This window comes from Crassostrea angulata, chromosome 10, assembly GCF_025612915.1.
Source record: "Crassostrea angulata isolate pt1a10 chromosome 10, ASM2561291v2, whole genome shotgun sequence".
NCBI classification, from domain to species: domain Eukaryota; kingdom Metazoa; phylum Mollusca; class Bivalvia; order Ostreida; family Ostreidae; genus Magallana; species Magallana angulata.
In genome coordinates, this window is record NC_069120.1 from 45,289,292 (window position 1) to 45,312,922 (window position 23,631).

The 23,631-nt window shown below is 32.8% G+C and overlaps 2 protein-coding genes and 1 non-coding gene across 3 annotated transcripts; 2 read left to right on the forward strand and 1 right to left on the reverse strand.

Annotated features, from left to right (window-relative positions):
* Window positions 1–7,270: 7,270 nt before the first annotated feature.
* Trnal-aag (transfer RNA leucine (anticodon AAG)) lies at window positions 7,271–7,352 on the reverse strand. Its single transcript has one exon. It is a non-coding gene; the product is annotated as a tRNA-Leu (tRNA).
* Window positions 7,353–7,441: 89 nt separating this feature from the next.
* LOC128166628 (ADP-ribosylation factor-like protein 4C) lies at window positions 7,442–10,349 on the forward strand. The gene has a single exon (XM_052831915.1). It carries the CDS (start codon window positions 7,819–7,821, stop codon window positions 8,365–8,367), a length of 549 nt encoding a protein of 182 aa, XP_052687875.1. The 5' UTR covers window positions 7,442–7,818; the 3' UTR covers window positions 8,368–10,349.
* A 3,570-nt stretch (window positions 10,350–13,919) lies between these two features.
* LOC128166627 (peptidyl-tRNA hydrolase ICT1, mitochondrial-like) lies at window positions 13,920–17,186 on the forward strand. Its single transcript, XM_052831914.1, has 6 exons — window positions 13,920–14,103; window positions 14,358–14,409; window positions 15,409–15,468; window positions 15,806–15,888; window positions 16,308–16,477; window positions 16,975–17,186. Exons 1-6 carry the CDS (start codon window positions 13,942–13,944, stop codon window positions 17,051–17,053), a joined length of 606 nt encoding a protein of 201 aa, XP_052687874.1. The 5' UTR covers window positions 13,920–13,941; the 3' UTR covers window positions 17,054–17,186.
* The last annotated feature ends 6,445 nt before the right edge of the window (window positions 17,187–23,631 follow it).

The window sequence follows — 23,631 nt, forward strand, 5'->3', positions numbered from 1 at the left end:
TTTGACGCGCATCGATGCTTTGATATAAGATCTGGACAGCTGATAAGCACTGTGTAAAAATAATTCATAAGATTAAGTAATAATAAATAAATAAATAAATAAATAAATAAATAAATAAATAAAAATGAGAAGCACTGTTTCTAGAAACAGCTTAGAAGAAATAATTCACTAAGTATACACAAGTCAACGATGCATCAACTGGCTCATAAATAACGTAAAATAACTTAATTATATCTCTCTTTGCTACATATTTAAGACCAAAAGTACGAAATAACAGGAGTAAAATATATAGCTGAACCTGAAATATTAAATGCATTGCCTAGCGGGAACATTTTTTATCAGAAGAGGTCCGGAATACATCCTAAAACGCTGGAAAATCATTCTGAAGAGGTGTTTAATATGTAAGATCCAGTAAATGAAACAGAAATAACACCAACTGGAAACATTTCGGATAAAAGTACAGATCCACCAAGTAAAGAGTAGGTTAAAATGGCCATAGCAAAGCTTGAAAATGGAAAAGCAGCAGGCATCGACAAGATTAGTGCAGAGCTTCATAAGACCGAGGATGTTTGGACACTCATAAGTCATAATCTTCACAAACATTTTACACACTGAGATAGGGTAATCTGAAGAAGCACTCATGCACCAACTTTCTGGAAAACAGGCCTTATAGTAAAGTTACCAAAAAAGGAGACCTCTCAAACAGCAATTAACTATTATAGGGGCATAATGCTACTGTCAGTCATAAGCAGAGTAATACTGGCCGACAGAACCACAGATATAGATCCATTACTGCGCACAGAACAAGCTGGTTTTAGGATGTGAAGATCGTATGCCGATCAGTTTTTCACTCTCAAACAAGTACTAGAGCAGAGTAATAAATGGAACTCCCCACTTTACATCAATTTCATTGACTTAACCAAAGCTTTTGAAAGTGTTAATAGACCAGCCATAGAAAGAATCCTCAGTCATTGTGGAATACCATGTAAACTAATCTCTATTATCAAGATGCTGTACACAGACTTAAATGCCAGAGTTATCTTGGGAACAAACCTATCAGATGAGCTTAAATTGAAGGCAGGCGTGAAACAGGGATGTCTGCCCCCCCCCCCCCTAGGCGTCGGAACGGGGGGGGGGGGCTAGGAGGGGGGGGGGCTTAGCCACTTTTTGCAAAGTAAGCCCCCCCCCCACGGATTAGGATTTTCATGATTTTGGGAATTAGGTTTTGTCAAGATTTCTGAGAATTAGTCTAGCCCCCCTCCCCCACTTTCAATTTGCTTCCGACGCCACTGCCCCCCCCCCCCCCCCCCCCCCCTTCTCTTCAAATTCTGCATTGACTGGATCATGGAAGAAACCATAAAAAACAAACGAACGGGAATTAGCTGGACCATGACAGAAATGCTGGAAGATTCAAAATTTAAAATAAAGAAGATGGGTGAATAAGGCGTGTAAACTACTTATATGGGGATAGATAAGATACTATAAAATTAAAATATGAACAAATCTCATAATTTCTTTCTAAATTATTGAAAACAATGTATATTTACCATAACATCGACTTATAGCCTTTAAATATGTTAAATATTCAGAATAGTTTGATTTAAACTGGCGTATGCTTGTCAAAACCTCCAAATAGTGAACTTCAATGCCTTTTCTTTTATAGAATGGGTCTGGGCTCCATAGTTTTGTCATAATCTTTAAATAAGGTTTAAAGGAAATGAAACCGATTCCGATCAACAAAAAACGTGGAGAGTTGACCCACTGTACTTTAAAAATGTCATTTTGTATCCCAACAATTGAATGTTTTAAAAAATTACTTCTACAAGTCCGTGAATTCGTGGTTGAAGTTAACAATGGAGTTTGTTGTGACTGAAATGGCTCAGTGGTTAGAGGACCAGACATTAGGTAACATTATAGAGCTAGGGTTTTTAGTTTGAACATATTTTATTGTATATATAATATACAAAGGGTTCGAACACAAGTTCTTGCAACTTACTAGGTTCTCACCCTAATACAAGTAATTTGCAATTGTCATAAAACATGGTATATACATATATATTTTAAAAAAATGGAAAAGAACAAACTAGTATACTTGTATAAATCTGCGAGAATTGATTATAAAGTTCTGCACAGCTGTGAAAATTCTAACATTAGTTTTATAATCTAGGTTGTCATTACCCCATAGTAAAGTATGCGAATCTATAATACCTAAATTTTGTATTTGGAATAGCTCATTAAATAAGGTATTCCTTGCATTAGAAAATAGTTTGCAAACAAATAAAAAATGATATACATCTTCCTGTCTTTCCACATATGCAATTTGGAGAATCAACAATATCTCTTCTGTGTTAATCATAATTTAGTAAACAATTGTGTCTTAATTTTGTATGAATGATGTTAGCTACTCTTTTACAATGAAGAAAATATTTAGGAACTTTTGAATCACTGCTATTATTAGAGATGCTTCTTTGAAACTGGCGGATGGATGTTGATTTTTTTATATCCGAATTTAGTGAGTTTCATTTGCCTATAGCATCTGGAATAAATGATTTTTATATATATCATACTTAACTCTGGGAGGTATATAATTGTCTTCATACCGAGTACTGCAGCGAGAATTATCTTTCCTATAAATGTTAGGAATATTACTATACGAAAGCCCATTGAGCTCATTTTCGTAGGTAAAAAAAATATTTTTTCGCGAATAAACGCGAAACTTTCGCGATATAACGCGTAACTTTCGCGAATAAACGCGTAACATTCGCGAATAAACGCGTAACTTTCGCGAATAAACGCGTAACTTTCGCGATATAACGCCTTAGTTTAGCGAATAAACGCGAAACTTTCGCGATATAACGCGTTAGTTTCGCGAATAAACACGAAACTTTCGTGATATAACGCTTTAGTTTCGCGAATAAACGCGTAACTTTCGCGAATGAACGCGTAACTTTCGCGAATTAACGCGTAGCTTTCGCGAATTAACGTGAAACCATTATATAAATATTGTCATTTCATACAAAGCCTTTATGAAGAAAGCCGATTGAAAACAAACACATTTCAAGTTTTATATCATAAAATACTTATTATTATAATAAATTTTTCTTATAAAATTGATATGAATTACCTTTAAAATCTTAGTATCAATTTTTCAATGACATATGAGATAAATTTTGAGGACGAATTTACGTCATCTAGATTTGAACAAAAGCTTAAAAATTTCAATTCACAGCTTGACTTATCTTTCTGATATTAAACTATAGTCTGTCCCAAGATATTTTTGCCGCATATTTTCTTAAATTATTCAATATTTATAAATACCTCTTGGTTCAGACGATGTTCATTCAATAGAATGAAAAAATCCCAAGATTTCCCCTTTGAAACGCCCCCTCTAGCTTGTCGGGTATCAGTACACGGCTAAAAATAAAAAGTCTACGAGGTTTTTCCATTGCCAAGGAGATGAAGACGCCCGGATGATAACGTTAAAAAATTGCGCGAGGGGTCCCGAGTATTTCCGAATGGAGAAAAGATGTCAACATTCCCCATTATAAATCTCCGTAGGAAATCTGTTTCAGTTCCTGTGAATTTTTACGAGGGAAAAATGATAATGTGTGAATGAAGTTATCTTGGGAATTTTCCCTTCCATCGATTTTAATTGCACTTCAGTCACAGGTATGTGTATTTTTATTAAAAATCGTTCAAATATGCAGCAAAAATATCTTGGGACAGACTATAGACGGTAATTTATGTCGCGGCGATATAACATATATCATAACGTATTAAACGATGATATCCTTTAAAGCTGCTTGGTCCGATTTTTTTGTAATTACAGTATCACATTTTTTTTCATACAAATCATTTATCTTAGAAAGTTATGGACTTTCTCCTATTTACACCAGCAGAATCAGTCTCCTTTCTAAGTTAGAAATATTGAAAGTAAATAAAAATAATTTCTCTTTGGGCAAACGAAAAAACAAACCAAAATGCATCACGGGAATGTTTAGAAAAGGAAACCGCTTGGTTTCGTCCCCCGAATGATTGGGGTTATTCAATCCGCATGCTATGCATCGATTGTAAAGAAAGCAGACTTTAGAAATATTAGCGAACAAAACGTACACATGTTTATTTGTAATTTGTCTGATCATTTCGACCCTTATTTAAAGCGGTGTCAAATTCGTAATACAACCATACCCGTCTCGTCGTCAGGGGTGAAATTTAACATGATCGAGGCGAAATAACGCGGTACCTTTTAATGTCGTTTGTTTTGTTAGCAAATTTTGTACGTATTTTTCTTCATTGAAATTTGGCATAAATGACGGGTAAAACTACTGCAATGTCTATTATTATTACATATACTAAGCATAGCCATCGTTTAAAAGAGTGCATAAAATTTGATATAAAATCGGACCAAGCAGCTTTAATTAAAATATGTTGCTGCCCCATTTTCAATAATACAGCGCCCATTAGAATGTGAGAAGCGCAATGCATCATGTCCTTTGAAAATCAGTTCTAGGATTTTAAAGATTTCCTACGTTTGAATTTATGTTAATTTGTATAAGGTTAAATCTAATTCATTTACATCTTTATATAATATTATTTTGTTTTATTTAAATTAATATATTTGTTTTCAGTAATTATTCTTCATAGGGGTTCTATGAAATAACAATATTTATACTTAAGTTTCGCGTTTATTCGCGAAAGTAACGCGTTACATCGCGATAGTTACGCGTTTATTCGCGAAAATTTCGCGTTTATTCGCGAAAGTAACGCGTTATATCGCGAAACTTTCGCGTTTATTCGCGAAACTTTCGCGTTTATTCGCAAAATAACGCGTTATATCGCGAAAGTTACGCGTTATATCGCGAACGTTTCGCGTTTATTTGCGAAAGTTACGCGTTTATTCGCGAAAGTTTCGCGTTTATTCGCGAATTATTTTTTTTTTACCTACGAAATTGAGCTCAATGGGCTTTGGTATTACTAAATAATGTGGTACAAGATTGCAATGAATTTTGTACATAATCGTTAGTTTAGCTATTTCCCTTCTTTTAGATAGAGAATCCCAACTCGTTTCAAAATACAGTGATTCCCTTAAGACCAAAATTGGAAGTCCCGTAACAATTCTTGCAGCGTGTAGCTGTACTTTTTCTAACTTTTAAATTTCTGCGGAAGAACAACCATCCCATACAACAGAAGCATATTCTAATATTGGGGTTACAAAGGTTATATATAATTTTGATAGTTTGTCTCTGCCTAAAGTAAATTTAAGTTTCTTAAGTAGTCCTAATTTTTACAAGCGATGTTCACTATATCACTGATGTACACAGACTACTTCAAATCATCAGAGAGCGTTAGGCCTAGATGTTTATGACAAGAAACAATATCTAACTGACAGTTCTGGTGTTACATTACGTTTTGATTTGGTAAAAAATACAACTTTGGTTTTATTGGGATTAAATTGAAGTAACCAATCATTAGACCATTTTTCTAATATTCTAAGGTCATGATTTAACACATTTTGTACATTTCTTAAGTTTTTATCCGCATACTGGATTGAATTATCATCTGCGTATAATCTACAAAAGGACAACATATTTTGTGCAACAGCATTGACATAAATCAAAAACAAAAGGGGCCCAAGTAGGGTTTTAATTTAGGTTGTGGGTTCGATATCACCAAAACTTATTTAGTTTTCTTATCGTTTGTTAAAATATTCAAAACTGAATATAGTTAGAAATTGTGCTTTTGTAAACTTGTAATATAACATCATTTATTACCTAATCAAAGGGGTTTTGTTGTTTTATGACATGTTAAATATTTGCGTCTATTTTGAACTGCCGGTCAATAGACTGCGATCTATTAGACCGCCGGTCAATAGACTTCGATCTATTGGACCGCCGGTCAATAGACTGCGATCTATAGGACCGGCAACGTATTTCAGAACGCTGGTATGTTAATGTTACATCCTTTTGATAGTTCTCATGGAACGTATATTCCTTTACATAAACGCTGTTTTTAGTAATTGGTGAAACCAAATTCAATGTTATCAAAATGGAGTTTCAAAAAATCAATAGTTTTAAAGCATCATATAAGGTAAAATACTACATGTATTTAAAATCTAATGGGTTGAAGATTCCCCCTTCTTTGTGTAAACTAATATTAAATTGAGATGTTGTAATGCATGCAACAGGTTTTGTGCATGTAAAAGATGAAAAAAAAATCTTAGTATATATTGCATAATGGCACGAAAACCATATGCAATATGCAAATTGTAAACCCCGAAAACTAAAAAAGGAATTAGGTAATAAAACAATTATTTAACGCTTGAACAGTCAATAGACCAAAATTGTTTCCCTTGTAGGCCTCGGGCAATAGATCATACTGAGCTGTTCCCTGCACCTCGGGAAAAATATTCTGGTCTATTGACTGCTAAAGCATTAAATATTTGTATACTATTATATTTGTTTGGAAAAAATTAATTTGAAATTGGTTTTTTACGACCAAATCAAATGGGCATTTGCGCTATCTTGTTCCCCCATCTTATTTAATGTACGCGGCGCAGCCAATACCCTTGATCTGTTATGCTTTTTAAAAGACATACCATTTTTGTGTCGCTCATCTTTTATGAAATTTTTGGGCTTTGGGGTTCAAAATTGCCATGATTTGTAATGTTATCACAGACAAATACAGTTGAAAATGTAAATATCAACTTTTAATGGAAAACACGTATTTTGTTTGTTGAAAGGATTGCCCTGATGCGAAATTTACGGAGGCTTTGTGAATAAGGTCCCTGCTTATTCTGCATTGTTTTGAGTAAAATGGCACCAATTCAGATTCATCTATAATCTACTCCCGCCTTCAAGGGCAACTTCAAATATATTTGGCTAAAATTAAGCTTGTAAATTTTGTGACTCAAATAAAAAGTTATATCGTTTTTCCCCCAAAAATGTTTGGGAGAAAAACGTGCTTTTATGATGTCAAAAAATTGCATCATATATCTTTGGTTGAATTGACTTTTATTTAATACGAATCTTACAAGAGAGCAAAACAGGCATCTTCCGTTTTAAAACTATAACTTATTAAACATAGCTTCCAGAATTATACCTAGAAATTCTATTCAAGTTATAAATGAGTTATCCAGATAGAATCAGTGATTTAATAAGTGCTTTTCTAACAATTCTTTGAAAATAGTTAGTTTTCACTGAGTGGGATAAAACTGCCATACTAGTGGCATCTCAGCGTTCATCGTGTGTGGTATTGATATAAAAAAAATAATTGGCAGCGGTGGGATTCGAACCCACGCCTCCGAGGAGACTGGTGCCTTAAACCAGCGCCTTAGACCGCTCGGCCACGCTACCATCATGTTAAAATCGATGCAAAAACTGAATAGTACATTGAAGTCTAAAAATAAATGCGCCAGGTAAATATATAGATGGCAGCACTGCAATGTGAACCGGAAATGGATACCTTGAAGCGTACGAAATACTTTCAATGCACTTTTCTTTTGTTTTGTAGCAAAAATCTTCTTCTTTTGGGATTGTTTACCGGTTTTTGAACAGTGTTAACGAGCATTACTTGACAGCTTGATCTTTACTCGGCAGTTTGATCTTTAATCCGTCCACCCCTTATAGGTGTGAAAATTGGACAGGTGTCAAAAACTTAGTCATTTAGGATGGACTCGGGATGTGTTTATTTACGACCGGCGAGTACTATAAGAATGGGGTAATTACCAGCTCCGCGTGTTAAAATTGATTATGTGTACCCTAAGTCAACAGCCCGGGCGAGATGGGCCGTGATCTGTGTGTGTGGCTTGTTTTTTGAGGAATGGGGAGTTCCTCATCTGTGCAACTAACAATGCTGGGTCTGGATTCCTCCGGTAAAACTACTATCTTGTATCACATGAAATTCGAGCAATACACAAACGCCACCCCGACAATTAGTTACAACTGTGAGACAATCAAGGTAAAGGAGGGTAGTGCGAAGGGAATAACTTTTAAGATATGGGATGTAGGAGGACAAGACAACAAAAGACCATTGTGGAATCAGTACACGCGTTCTTCTGATGGAATTATATTCGTAGTGGACAGTGAAGATAAAGAAAGGCTTGAGGAGGCCAAGTTAGAACTTATCCGCTTACTCAAAGCTCCGGACAATCAGAAACTTCCTTTATTAGTGATAGCTAACAAACAGGATTTACAACACTCTCTGTCTCTCCATGAGATAGAGACATTACTAGGACTGAGGGATCTCCACCCAGGACAGATGTGGTCTATAATAGGGGCCTGTGCTATAACTGGGGAGGGACTGACAGAGGCAATGGATGCTATGTATGATCTTATAGTGAAAAGGAAAAGTCATAAAAGAAAAAAATGATTTAACACCTTTGTGGAATTTTTTCTGTGTGCTGTGAGAGTCATAAGTTATGTATCAGAGAATATTTTAATGATTCTTTTCTGTCCACTTTTTTAAATTAAGGCAATTTTGCATAAAAAAGGGTTGTATTACATATTCTTTTGAGATATATTTTATTTGTGTTATGACTTGATGTTTATTTTGCTGTTTTATTTTTACTAATATCAATATTTAGTCTACCCATGCATGAAGATACCAAAGTGTAAAAATTGTTATCTATTAGTATATTATTATATTTACATATATCTATATTTTTCATTAGTATAAACACTGTTATTTTGTTTTCACATTGATATATATGTAAAAGGGGAAAAAAACACAAATGGCTTCAACTATATCAGTATATGTATGAAAGTGCTTTGATATTTATGAGATTTATATATACATTTAGGAAGCATTGATCAATCACAATTCAGTTAATTCCTGTGTTAAAAAATTCATTAGAGTCCTGTTCTGAGACAAGTTGATTACCACTGACCAGAGCTGACTGCCAAAATGTCACCGCCTTTGAGCAGGTGCTTGTTAGTGTAGTGAACATTACCAGCGTCATAATCTGACAAGTGGCCCCGTAATCATGACTGCCTTGTATCAGTGAGGGTGACTGTCTTGTATCAATCTGTTCCAATTTTGCCTTCAGGGATAAGCAGCCTACATATGGTGTTCAGTCACTGTTTGTACAACATGGCCATATTTTCAATTCCACGTATTGACCCCAAGGTTCTACCTCTAAATCATGTTTTGTTTTCCTTTTGAATTTGTTGTTTTGATTTTTTTCCACATTCCAAAAAATCCTCTCATCAGTACAGGATTTAAATGTCTGTAGTGTGAATTTTCTACATTTAAGTTTTATGTATGACTATCTATTGCTCCAGTCCAAATTTAAAGCAATTATTTGTTAATAGATTTTTTCTTAGAAAATAAGTTTTATAATCTAAAAAAAAAAAACAAGGATGGATAAACATTTTCAAGTATTTTTCATAGATAAACACTATAATTTGATAACTTTATAGTTATACAATTTTGAAATTTATACAAAGTTTGATATCCAGTCACTGAAAGCAAAAAATAGATGTAATTCCAATCCATTATTATTATTTTTATGATAATAGGAATAAGTCCTGCACTAATATTTTAGAGGGTTTGGGTATTTTAATTCTGACTGTCAACAATGACCAATGAAAACTCCATTGGTAAGAATGGAGGGTTACACATAATTTACATAGTTTGTGGGCATTTAATAATAGGCTTAGCGCAAACAGGGAAATTGTTTGCTTTTGTATAACAGGATTGGTGAGTTTATTTAGTCAAAATTAAGGCAAGAATTTAAATATTCACATGATTGTAGGTAAATGGGGAAAAACACAAAAGGTGAAAACAATTATAAACTGTAGAATTCAAGCTTTTATTGTAGACAATTATTATTTATCTTTTTGCATGCATTTTATTTTCATTTTTTCATTGATGTATTCAAAGAATCTAAATTTACCCAAGGAATGGATTTTGTTTAATTCTGAGACTTTGTTCTGGTGATAAGATACATTATAAAGTATTTAGACTTTGAAAAAGAAAGTTACCATAAAAACTCATTTTATCATTGTATGCTAAAATTGTATATAAAATTACAGCAAGAAAGACCTTGTAGTCTTGTTTTTTAAATGGACTTTCTGTATGTTAAGAATCTTACTACTTCAAATATTCAGCCCATATTCATTTGTCCATTTGTCAGTATAATTATTGGGCATACACATCCCCATGTATTGCAGTTCTAATAACCAAACAATTTTACATGTAGGTTTACACAATGTTAAGAAATACATTTGTTTTCTGAAGACAAACTGTATGTATCATATATACATGTATGTTCATGATGTTATCTGCAAGATGACAATGGATAGATAGCAATATATTGCTTGTTCTGAATTTATTAAACAAGTTAAAATTTATTGAACTGTTCTCTTGTCTGTTTAATGATTTTATTGCATGGAATCGATACATATGCAGTCATTCCTGATGGATGATAAAAAAATGTGCATTCGGCAAACCTCGGCCGATTCCGTAACCTGCATCATATATGATGAGATAAGATACTAATATGATGAGACGAGATAGGAATCGGCAGAGGTGTGCAGAGTGAAAAATGTGCTGTAGTCTGTGACATTTGAGTGTATCATATTGCAGCCAGGGATGTATACATTTATAAATGTACCAGTCTGGGTGTCCTTAAACATCACAGCTTGGTGATGATTTCAAAAGTTTGAAAAAATTTCCTGCTCATGTTGTGTTTTATTCTATATAGACGACAGATTCAGTAACATATCCTATGTTTTTATATCAAGTGCCATCATCCCAATGAGCATGGGGTGTTACCATCCCCCTGTGATATTGATTTTTTTTTATTTGCATACTGATTGTCCAATCCTTTAAGGATTTGTTAACATGATTAAGATCAAGGAAATTTTATGCAGTTAGATTGATCTGCCATTTCATGCAAGATTAAAAAATCTTCAATTTACAGTATATGACATAATTTGTAATTGATCCTAAACATGAAAAATTAAGTAATTTAAAACTTTATTTCATGAAATTTCTCCACTTTAAAAAACAAAAGCAATTTTACTTATCGTACTTTGCTGTCTCTGTTGTATTTGAATATTTTTCTTCGTAAAAATGGCACGTACTGTGTAACATGACAAACTCTATGTTATATACCCTTTAATATGCAATATGTCTTATTAAAGTTCGAAACCTTTTTTCATATACCTGTATAAGTGTATGGAGGGTCCTTATTTTTTGTTACATTGAGACAACATGAGTGTGGTAGACGGAACTTTTTTAGCCCCTTCCGTCCATAGGGTAACAATAAGAGAAGCGCGACTGACCGTGGGTTTCCAACGATGCCTTCCATCAATAAACTTCAGGAACTGGTCTCCACGCTACAGTCTAGAACGCTAGGTGTCTTCCCACTTAGCCAACATATTGAAAAAATACAGGTAAAATACAGGTAGATTTATGTTGATTAAGTGGGACGCCAGCTCTGAGACAAGGATAAGCCCTTTAGAACACAGAACATGAGTTAATTTGAAATTGATTGGGTCGGAGGGGTCAACCCCCCCCCCCCAACCCCCCCCCCCCCCCCCCCCCCCCCAAGAAAAATAAGACTTATAAAATTCACTTTAAAATGTTACCAAAAATAGGCCTTGGACCACCCTGGCAAACAAAACTACATATATCTCCTGGACACCCACGGGGTAAAATTTCTGGATCCGCGCACGAGGATGAGACCAACACAGACCACTGCATGCATTTATGCATTACATCTGTATCTGTACATGTACATGATATACAGGGGTTTAACACATCCCCACCTACCCCTGCATCTCTTCATTTAAAAAAGATAGTTAAGGCCTAATTTTTCGTAGGTCAACTTTTTCTGCATGTTTATAATCTATGTTTATAATGTAGCTCCCTACTTGAAATTTTTAATTGTGTGCAAGCCGTAACACAGGGTGGTTCAGAACCCCTGTCGTTTGATAATATAGTCCTCTTTGCAGACCTTGCTGGGGTTTATTCTACGTAAAATTTCACGGAGAACAAGATTACATGATAACTACATGTTCTAGTGCTCTTTGTATTATGATTTTTAAAAAATTGTAAATATATCTATAAAAAGCCCTTCAACTTCATTCAGCCGTCTGTACCAAGTTTGGTTGAAACAGCTCAGTGGTTCTGTGAAAAATTATGAAAATAATGACGCCGTCGACACAAGACGCCAGCTACATGTAGGCAAATTAGGTAATATTTTATTGTCACTATTTATTTCATCGTCTCAAGCTACAATTTCGGAGTCCGGATCAGAAAACCTTACGCACAAAATAACAATAATATCAGAGACGGATGCATCAATTTTGAAAAGGGGGGGGGGGGGGGGGGGTCCATTTGATGAAAACCGATATGTGCAAAATTCATCATTTATCAATAAACAAGGACTTTTTGAACGTTTTCCGTGCGTATACAACTGTATTTAATCTACATTTATCTAATCACTATCTATTTCACATGTACATCTATTTCAAAAGCAGAGTGCACTGCATTATTGAGCGTTTTGCCGTTTTGGTTAAATTATATGTAGGTAAGGGAGGTTTGCATAATATCTAGCCTCTCCAGCAACGAGAAAGTGCGTCTATGCTAAATAGAAAAGAAACACTAAGAAACAAAAAATAACTCAATCTAATTACGACAAACTATTATAAAAATGGATATTTTGGTAATTTTTTTTATGTCTTTGATGTTTTCAAATTCTGAACTATTTATCGATTTTGATTTCTATCGATTGCCTTCTTAAATAAAGGTCTAAATGATAGGATATGACAAAATAATGGGGATAAATTTATCTGCTGAAAAGATGGTACGTGTGTAATACAATGGTAAAAGCAATTGTCGTTTCAGGGAACTTGAAGTGACCTCTGTACTGGGTGCGCTAAATCATCCGGCACTAGTACTGATGCGATCATATTTAGAAAAGTTTTGAAAAGCTGGGAATTTTCATAATGGTTTACATATAAACCCTTTACACGGTATTTTTGTAGCAGAATTTCCGATTCTTGTAAAAAAAAAGAGGCTTTCTTTTGTGTTTCATGTGGGTATGAAGGTAGCTAGCATTCCAGAAAAATAGCATAACCCGCATAAGCGGGTCATGTAATTTTCTTTGTACTTTTCGTATGAAACGAAGTAAAACTCATATTATAATTACTTTAGTTAAATAACTAAACAATGCATTTGAAATTAATAGGCTTTTTAAAGTAAAACGAACGCCTGTACTTGTATACTTAATAGCTTGTCAGTTCAAAACTGTATGAACTATAATCATTTTTTTTAAAGGAATAGAGAAGGAAATACATTGTAGATGTTATTATAAATCTGTGTTTTTAGCGATACTACTGAATTTTATGTATTTTTTCTTTAATTTTTCACATGTTTACTCAGTATAGTAAACACCAGATGTACTTTATTTCGATAAAAAATCAATAGGGTTTTTTTCATATAAGAACAAAATTATGGGATGCAGTATGAAATTCTTTAAATAAGCAATTTTAAAAGCATTTATTTGAGATAATTACCCCCCCCCCCCCCCCCCCCCGGACCCGCCAATGAATATTGAGAATACATTTCATCAACACGGGCGCAATAGATGTTTTATAACCCTGCGTAAATGATAAGAAGGATCTAGAATTCATGAAATTAATATGGAACTGAGACCATCCAATGGCATCTGAAAAATTCCAAGGGATAATATTTCTCCACTCCAGCCAAATTTTCGAAAATTGTTATGTTTTTAAAATCCAATGAATACAGCAAACTATCATTTGATTTTATTTTAATGGACATGCTTATTTCATTTTGGCCAATTTCATTTGGATGTCCATTTGAATTCCAATTAGGTTCATTTTGGTTTCATTTGGGCCTATTCGGGTAAATTGATGCACATAAAATGTACCTTTTCTAATTTCCTTTTACAAGAGAGTTAACGAAAAAAATATGGCACTACGACGGTTCAGGTCATGTCTTACAAAACTTCATGTATCAGCTAATTACCACAGTTTTGTCCGCCTTTGTTCATCTACATATAAAAGCAAATATTCGATAGAAAACATTTACCCGAACAGTGATCCGAATTTTCTACGGAAAGTCGAGTTTAAGGTAAAGATGGAACCGAGTTAACTGAGTAAATTCGGAAAGTGCATTAACGATGTTAAAAAAACCACCCAAAATCCACGCAATGGGTTATAATTTTTAAACTAAGATATTGTTTGTTGCGTTGATGGCATTTATAAGAACCAGCCATGAAATATGTATTCATGACACCCCTGAAAATTAATTGCCCCTAAGATGAAACAGGTTGCCACTTTTCTGCTTATCGAATTATTTTTGTCAATACGTTTTCTCTCTTTCAGCATACATATAATAATGACACAGAAGAGGAATTTACAGGATATATACCTTTAGGTAATTAAAGTGTTGTTAATCAGCATTCATTGAAAATTGAAGATATTAGAACATACCTTCTTAAAAGTACCATGTCATAGCAGGGGCATATCCTTTGAGGTTGATGAGTTGTTACCTTATGAATGTGTGTCAAATTAATCACTTCAGTAAATTTATTATGACATACCTATCAAGGACTTCTTTTTCATCATATTAAAGACTTTACATTAAATTCTTAATTTAATATATAAATTATTTAGCAGTGCAAACCTTGGACTAATTCTCGCAAGATAGTAAGGATTTCATAAGGGATACTACTCTTGAGTCTTTTATGTCTATTCACTTCTTAGAATACCACATGGGCATTAACAAATATTTAGAACTCCATTCATTCCCATGAAAATATATTGTTTTTTATTAAATCATATTAATTGAAACTGCTTTTTGGTGAATTTTTAATAGTTTTACATGGTTTAGATATCATTGAAGCAAAGATCAGTTCTTATATTGTTTCAGAAATTGACAAAAGTAGACATGCAGATTTTAGAAACTGTTGTATTTACAGTTTGATTAAGGATAAAAAGTGCAAAGAAATATTTCTAGACTACAGAATTTAAGATTGCTTTTTAAAGGTTTGCATGTTATGTTGTGTATTGTTATATTTGATAGCATATATTGGAAGTTCATTTGAGGAATTAAATCAATTTTGTGTTTTAAGCAACTTTTGTTTTAGTTCTGACTTCTGAGTATAAATTTTAATATTGCCTAGAATTATGTGCTGTTGAATGTTTCATATTTAAGATTTGCAATCATTTGTGATGGTATATATGAATTCAGTTAAACCTTGGTGGGGGGATAGAAAACACACAATGAGTTGAATAAAATTCAGTTGCCATCACAAACCTCTTGAGATTACATGTACTATTATCAAGTTTTAAACACTTTTGCATTGTTAAATCTCTTTTTGATTTTCTTTTTTTGTGGACAAAAAATGGTTATATTTTCAATATGATTTTACAGATGATATTTCAATAAAAGCTGTAAGAGGGAGTGGTCCAGGTGGACAGAATGTAAATAAAGGTATGGCACAAGTTTATTCTATTCGGATATGTTTGCATTGAAATAAATGAGATTAAGCTCATACAATAACTGCGAAGAACACCTAATAAGGCCACCTCCCAACTAACTGACAAACAAATGGTTATTTTAAGTTTTTACAAAACTCTGAAAAAAATTTAGTTATCCTTACTTAAATTTGAACATTAATGAATGAAAGAAGACAAATACAGGTAGACTGTGTTTTGGAGGTTGCAGAAAAAACCCCAAAACAAATTATTATAGATTACAGTTTGGAATATTTGCTGAGTTCCTACTGTTTGAAACTTAAAACACTGAGTATCAGATTAATTTTTTTCAGTTAGCTCAAAGGTAGAAGTACGTTTTCATGTTGAGAGTGCCACATGGATACCAGAATGGATCAAGAAAAATCTAATTGAAAATGTGAGTAGTTCAGAATATGTTGACAGATGGTAAGCACCTTTTGAAAAGATTGTAATATTAATAGTTATCAACCTTTAGAATTTTACTTGCTACTCTAAAATCTACATTAGATTTAGATAATCAGCAAATTTTTTCATTTCTGTACAATCTAACACACTGAAAATCCTTTATTCTGTATACAGCTGTGTTATTTTTATCCCACCTTTTTTTCTCCCCTTCTTCACTTGCAAACAGTTATGCCCCGTCTTGTATTTGCCCAGATATAGTTCTGTTAAAGGAGAGATAATTTGAGACATGTTAATTTGCCCTCTGCCAATGAGGACAAAAGGGGCAAAAATAAAAGGGCAAATGTTTCCCTGAATAATTTGATTACTGTAATATAGATAATAAAGTGATGGTGTGAGAACTTTTGTTTGTAGGAGAAAGGTAGAATAACAAAGGATGGTGACTTAGTTGTAACATCAGAGAAAACAAGAACACAAATGTTGAACCAGGCTGATTGTCTTGACAAAGTACGGGAAATGATATATAATTCAGCTAAGAAACCTGTGGAAATGACAGAGGAATACAAAAAAGTAGTTGCAAAAAGGTGAGTTAAAAAGGTTATGCATTTCATAAAATAAACATGCATTGCTCTGAAAGAGGGTCCAATTTCCAGTCGAAAAATGCCACCTGTGATTTTTGTTTGACATCCTTCCCTTCTTAATATAATCATATTGTTGCTTTGCAAGACATGTAATTGGACAGTTTTTAACAAAACTGGAATTAGATCATAAAATAAATTTCACATATTGAAAAAAGTGTTAGGTCAAATTTTGATAGATAACAAAAATAAATTTATGTCCTTTGTGAAAAGTTGTGAATATTGTTTTATGTAAAATTACTGAAATTTTGCATCTCCATTGATTTTATTTACCGATACCTGATACAAATATTTACTTGCAGTTTATTAGATTAAAATTGGAACATTCCTTTCAACTGTAAAAAAAACCCATGTATGATCAGCATTTAAATTGTGAAGATAAGGCTGAATTTTTTTTTTTAATGAAGAAGTATCTCAATAAAAGTTGTTGTTTTTATTCAAAGGTTGGCCAAAGCTAATATGGAGCGCCTACAGAGAAAGAGGGCAGATTCATTAAAGAAGAAAAACAGAAGGAGTGAATAGATGATTGAACAAACGACTATGAATACGATTATAAATACTTATAAAATATCTATGTCATGTGTGTGTGTGTGTGTTACAGCTATAGCAGTTACATTATCCAAAAATGTGTGACTTAATGAAATTGTAGAAGACAGCTATTTTTTTATTAAGCTGTGAAATTTTGTACACAAGTGTGTAATGTAGAGTGTTGGTCACGCTAGCACATTCGTGGTCACTTACATGTACCTACTCTTTTATTCATCAAAGTCAACAACTGTTTATGGAGATAGGCATGCAAAGTAAACAATAAAAGAATGAAAAGCAGAAAGAGTTCAAATTTAACATCTTGAAATATTAAGAGGGATGGATGGTTATGGCCATTTTCAGACCAAATAAATCTCATAATGAAAAAGAGCTCTATATAAAAATATAGGAAAACATTCAAACAAAGTTAAAATTGATGGACATTTTCGTTACAAAATAATAATAACATAGCAAATCAATTTTAAAGAAATTTTGTTGGATCTGATGGTTAATTTTGTTGACCACCCTGCCTCCTTAATTAAGAAGAAAAAACGACGAACAACAGAAAGAGTTCATTTTAAGAAATGATTTTAAAAGAAGGAAAGTTATTAAATAAATGAACTATAGAAAAAAGATCATTAAAAGAACTGATTGAACGACAGTTTAAAATGCAACAGTCATTTATTTAAATTTCTTATACTTGAATGACTACAAGTCTCGTGTAAAGAGTCGTAATACAGGAGTTGTCTCTCTTTCTTTGTATACTTGGTTCAAATATGACTGTTGAAACGAACGCTATTTCATAAAATGCTTTATGGATATCAAGAGTGTTTTTGTACTTAGTCTGTTGATTTTTGAAGATTCAGGAGCTAATCCCCCTCGAAAAATAAAGAGTTTATAATTAAAAAGCAAAAACAAACAATTTTTTCACCTTTCAAGTATTTTTTCCAGTTGGACAGTATAAATAAACAAAATGAACAGTTGGACCGATTAACGATATATCTCAAAATGGCCACGGCCATCCGCCCTTCTTACAGGACTGCAATATATGGCAGCCATCCACACTTTACCTTGTCAATATGTAGGCTGTGGCCAAATCCATCAGAGAATTTTGAAAAAAAGGAAGATACTATTTCACCTGTCTTTATACAATGTATATAAATAGCGGCATAAAGCAGTGTGATGCATACTGTATACAGAATTATTTTATTCTCAAACAAAGCCAATTGTATATTTCGGCCCTTTTTTTTTTACGTAGGTCTAGAAGACTTTGTTCTTGTCCAGTATTAACTAGAGTCACTGTCAATGAGGACGAACGAGGCGAAATTTTCCCTCATTAAGTATTTTGGCTCATATTTCCTAAAGTATATAACTCTAAATTAATAAAATTTAAATTTTTCTCAATAAAAAAACCCTTATATTTATATTTCTGCTTTAGAATTCGAATCTTTTACTATATCTTTATACAAAACTCTCCCTTTAATTAAGGGGGACGTGCGGCCATCTTGTACATTTGAGAATAAAAAATTGAAATATTCCTTGAACTGGCTTATTTCTGCCCAACTCTGGCCTAAACTGTTGCCAAAAGATAACAAAGCAATACATATGAGGTTATACATGTAATTTTGTATACAAAATACGCATACAAGAACAAAACAATGTCTTTTCGATCACCTAGAACAGCTGTAGAACAGCGCAGCTACAAACCTATTTTGAAGATTTAAAATCCTAAAGAAAAAAAATAGAGAGAGGTTCATTGGTGTGCTCTCTACAACCATTTGCTGAGAAATAGGTTGAATCTTGCACACGGATGTAGTAACTTTGTCTCAAAATAGAGTACCCTATTTTTATCAGTCGACATCCAAGATAGAAAGACTGCGTCGGGCCGACGTTGGTTGTTGGTTGAATGGTTGGTCGACTGTTGACGTCGGAGTTTGAACGTTGGCCCAACATTAATAAAATGGTCCAACGGATGATATGTTGGCAAGAAAGCTTGTCCATCGGTGTTGGGTATGCAATGTTGGTCCATTGTAGTAAATGTTGGCATGAATCGTGGCCAATACCTTGTTGGACATATAATGTTGGCCCAACGTTGGTCCAACGAACTAATGTTGACATGAAAATTAGCCACTTTGTGTTGAGTACTAGTATGTAATGTTGGTCCGACGTTGGTTCAATTATTGATATGTTGGTATGAACGGTGGGTATTTGGGTATTTGATGTTGACCCGACGTTTGTATATTGTAGTATATGTTGGCATAAAAAACCCCCAGTATATATTTGTGGGTATTTGTGGTTGGCCCAATGTCAATCCAACCAAGTTATTTATTATATTTAGCATAAAACATTGCTAATTAATTCAATTAGTTCAGAGCATGTTAGTTTTGTAAGTAAATCTGTAGGTCAACATGTGTTGAATTTGCAAAGTTGGCTCAGTGTTGGTCCATTGCTATGATGAGTATCATATTCATTAATTAGGCGTTAGTATTAACATAAATCGATGATAAAATACATGCTTGATCTAGGAAGAGAGGGATTTACATTTCAAATAATTTGCAGTTATAATAATTGTAATTATTTTCGCTCAAAATTATACTAGAGCTTCTGGGACATAATTTTTATTTGTGTTACTCCACACGTGCACGTGAAAAAAGGGATACCGTGGGTTTAATCAAAACATTTCCATTGAAACAGCGCTCCCTTCGCTTTCTTAATGCTGGAAGATTGTGAAGATTTGTTGGGAAGATTAGTGCTGTTTTGTTAATTATACATATTGGATTAATTAAGAGTATATCTCAAATCAGCACTTATAATTACTATGTATTGTATTGTTTATTAACAAGAACCATACGACTCATAGGTTTAACATATATACATATGTAAAGTTAACAAACATGTAGACATTTTTTTAAAAACATAACAATCTTAAATTAGACTGCGTGTGCACATAGCAGCGTACATATATAGCGGTGTACAATATGTGCATGATAAAAGTAAACAGGATAATGAAGAGTATATATACACATAATTATATAATTATATAATCTCAAAACAAAAACAATAATTATATTTTTATCGTAATTTTGAGCATTTACATAGGTATTTGCCCAAATTGTACAAATCTTTGATATTCTTAAGCAACGATATATCATATATGTAACGTACGAATGAACACATTATACAAATAAAAAAATTTATTTAAAATATATACAGTTTTGTATATTCTATATTTAGCATCATGGTCTTAAAGTGCTAAGTAGGTCAGTGGTGGAAACAGACATCAAGATCAGCTCAGTTAATTACTATTATGCAAGATGTTTGCAACCTCTCGCACCTCACACTGACCACTCCTGAACAAAACACACATGTGAATGTTCGCTACAGTATTCAGTGAACAGAAGAAGGACAAATAGAACGGATTATTTTAGCCATTGTTCTTAGAGTTAGAGTGTAAGTACAATTTTATTAGAAGTTGTTTTCTTTGATACAGTTGTTTTATGAAAGTTAATTGTTTTAAAGTGGATCACATAACATCTTCATTTTTTTTATGCACTATGAATATTAAAATTAACAGTTTTACTACCAGTAAAACGATTTTTGCAATGTGAAGAAATTTAGAGGTAACAAGGCTCCCGCAGTGCAATTAAAGTGTGTGTGTATTTTATCTTTATTAACACCTCACTGCCTGCAAAAATATGCTTACATTTAAAAACAGATTAACATGTTAACATGTCCTTAACATAATAGTTGATCAAAATTAAAAGTTATTTTACATTTAAACCAATCGAAGAGATATGCATGCTATGATAACATGTTTTACCCAGGTAAATCGCGACATTAGAGTACAAAACATTTAAACCCAAGTCAAGGCACAAATATGTTAAAGCCACCGGATGTATACCTGGTCTCTTCCTTGTTCCTACGGAAGGGATTGATTCCTGACAGTGTTGCATACGGGAACTAAACTGGGGTGGAACAAATTACATGTTTAAATAAACTCAATATTAATTTATCTATAGAAGGGGTGCCAGAACTTTTATATGCGTAATTGATTAATTGTTAAATAATTATATAGGCAAAGAGCCACAATTAACTTTTTTAAATGAAGGTTATATTTGTACTGTTACTGGGAATACCCGTAAAAACATGCTTAAATTTCCCAATCTGTGTTAGAACACCGTTGAAATGACAACTGCAAGTTCCGTAGTAAAATTGTTTTCTTGTTTGCTTATTTCATTCAGTTGTTTGGTCTTATTTCTCAGTGTTATTAACGTGTTTATTTTTGCCAAAAGAGGTTATATGTGGAATTTTAGCCAATTGATCTAAATAAGATCACACAATCACATGACCTTTATAAATACCATATGAAGAATGACACATAAAATATCCGAAAATGAAAAATAGAAATAGAAGTTAAACACATAAAAGTAATAAAAAATGCCAATCTTTGAAGAATAAAAATCTAAATACTTGAATAGATAATTAAATTACTGCCAAAAAAGGTGATACCTCAGCTACAAATCTTTATCTTTTGTTATCAACATGTCACATCACATTCCGCTTTTTGTAAAAATTGCAGTAAGTCATTGGTTTACGCGGTGAATATAAATAATAAGAAATACTACACGGAGATATTCATTAATTGAAATAGGAAATGGAATTTATTCCTTATATTTAACACATTTTTTTCTGTAGTTTTGTTGTTTTAACCAATTAGCCAAACAACTATTACATTTAGATTTTAACACATTTGTCCCCTATAACAATTAAGCTCTTTAAGCCATATATTTTGAACTAGTTAAGACCTATTACATTACTCAGTTGTTTAGGAAAACTTTTTACTAGTATAATATGTGACCGTTTAAACACCTTTGCTAACGAAATACACTTAATCAATGAAGCGCAAACTGGTTTTAGAAAGGGTTATTGTACATCAGATAATATATTTGTTATTGATTTTCTTTGTAAATTTGCACTAAACAATAAGAGGAAACTATTCTGTGCTTTCATTGATTTCAAGCAAGCTTTTGATACAGTTTGGCGAGATGGACTATGGACGAAAGTTCTTAAAAGTGGGATAGATGGAAAATGTTTGTATAAAGGAGTAACTATTGAAAACGTAAAATCATTTTGCTATTTGGGTATTGTTTTATCAAGAAGTGGACAATTTAATAATGCTAAAAAGCATTTAGTAGAACAAGCGTCAAAGGCATTAGGTATATGGTGTTTTACGAAAAATACGTTATTTTAGCCTACCAATTAATTGTCAGTTAGACCTATTTGACAAGGTCATTAATCCAATTTTACTTTACTCGTGCGAAGTGTGGGGTTACGAAAATTTAGATATTATTGAAAAAGGTACATTTAAAAGTTTTGAAATTTATTCTTAACTTTAAATCTAACATTCCAAATTGTATGGTGTATGGAGAAACTGGAAGGTATCCGTTGTCACTTTTTGTTAAAATTAAAATGATAATGTACTGGGCAAAAGTTTTGACAGCCCACTAATGTAATCTATTGTTATTTTTATAGATGTTACAAAAATGGATCTTTTATACATCCATGGATAAAATGTATACATGATATACTCAACTCGTGCGGGTTGTCATATATATATGGGAAAATCAAACACTATGTAGTTATAACTGGCTTAAGTCAATAGTTAAGGAAATATTACAAAATCAGTTTGTACAAGATTGGAGAAGTATAGTAGATAACTCACCAAAATCTATTAATTATAGAATTTTTAAAACAAACCTCAGTTTAGAAAAGTACTTGTTGATTTTACCTACAGATCTACGGATCACGTTTACAAAATTACGAACATGTAATCATCGATTCCCCATTGAAACAGGTAGATGGCATAATATTGAAAAACATTTCAGAAAATGTACAATGTGTGATTCTAATAGTATTGGGGATGAATTTCATTATGTTTTAGAATGTACACATTTTGTAAACGACAGAAAAATGTTTTTACCCAAGAGATATTATGAAAACCCAAATATCATAAAATTTAACGAGCTCATGAATACTTTTAATGTAGAAAAACTAAAACACTTGTCAATATTTATTAAGAAAATTTTCAAAGTCTGTTCTTCCAGAAACCAACTTTAACAATTTATTGTATTGTGATTTTAACCTTTTTTGTCATTATTACTTCTACTGTACATGTGATCCTTGACTGTATTCGTGTACATTTGTATATACTGATTTTGAACCTCAAATACCAGTGAACTGGTCTTGAGTGAATAAAGAATTGAATTGAACTAATATTGTAAAATACCTTAATTAATTGCGACTGTTTTTATATGATTTTTGCAATAAAGGGTAAGGCAATATATGCGTCAAACCAACAGGAACTTACACAGTTTTTGGTAGCAAAACACTCCAGTTAGTATTCATTGTTTTATCGGTGAACCATACATAAAATTAACTCAAGTACACTTTAACTAGGATACATTAGCCGTGTGACCCAACCAAACCAGTTAAGTCTAAAAAGTTGTCGCAAAATAACGAAATCATAAATGCATCACCTTGTAAAAATTGTCAAGCTGTAATGTTTGAACAAATAA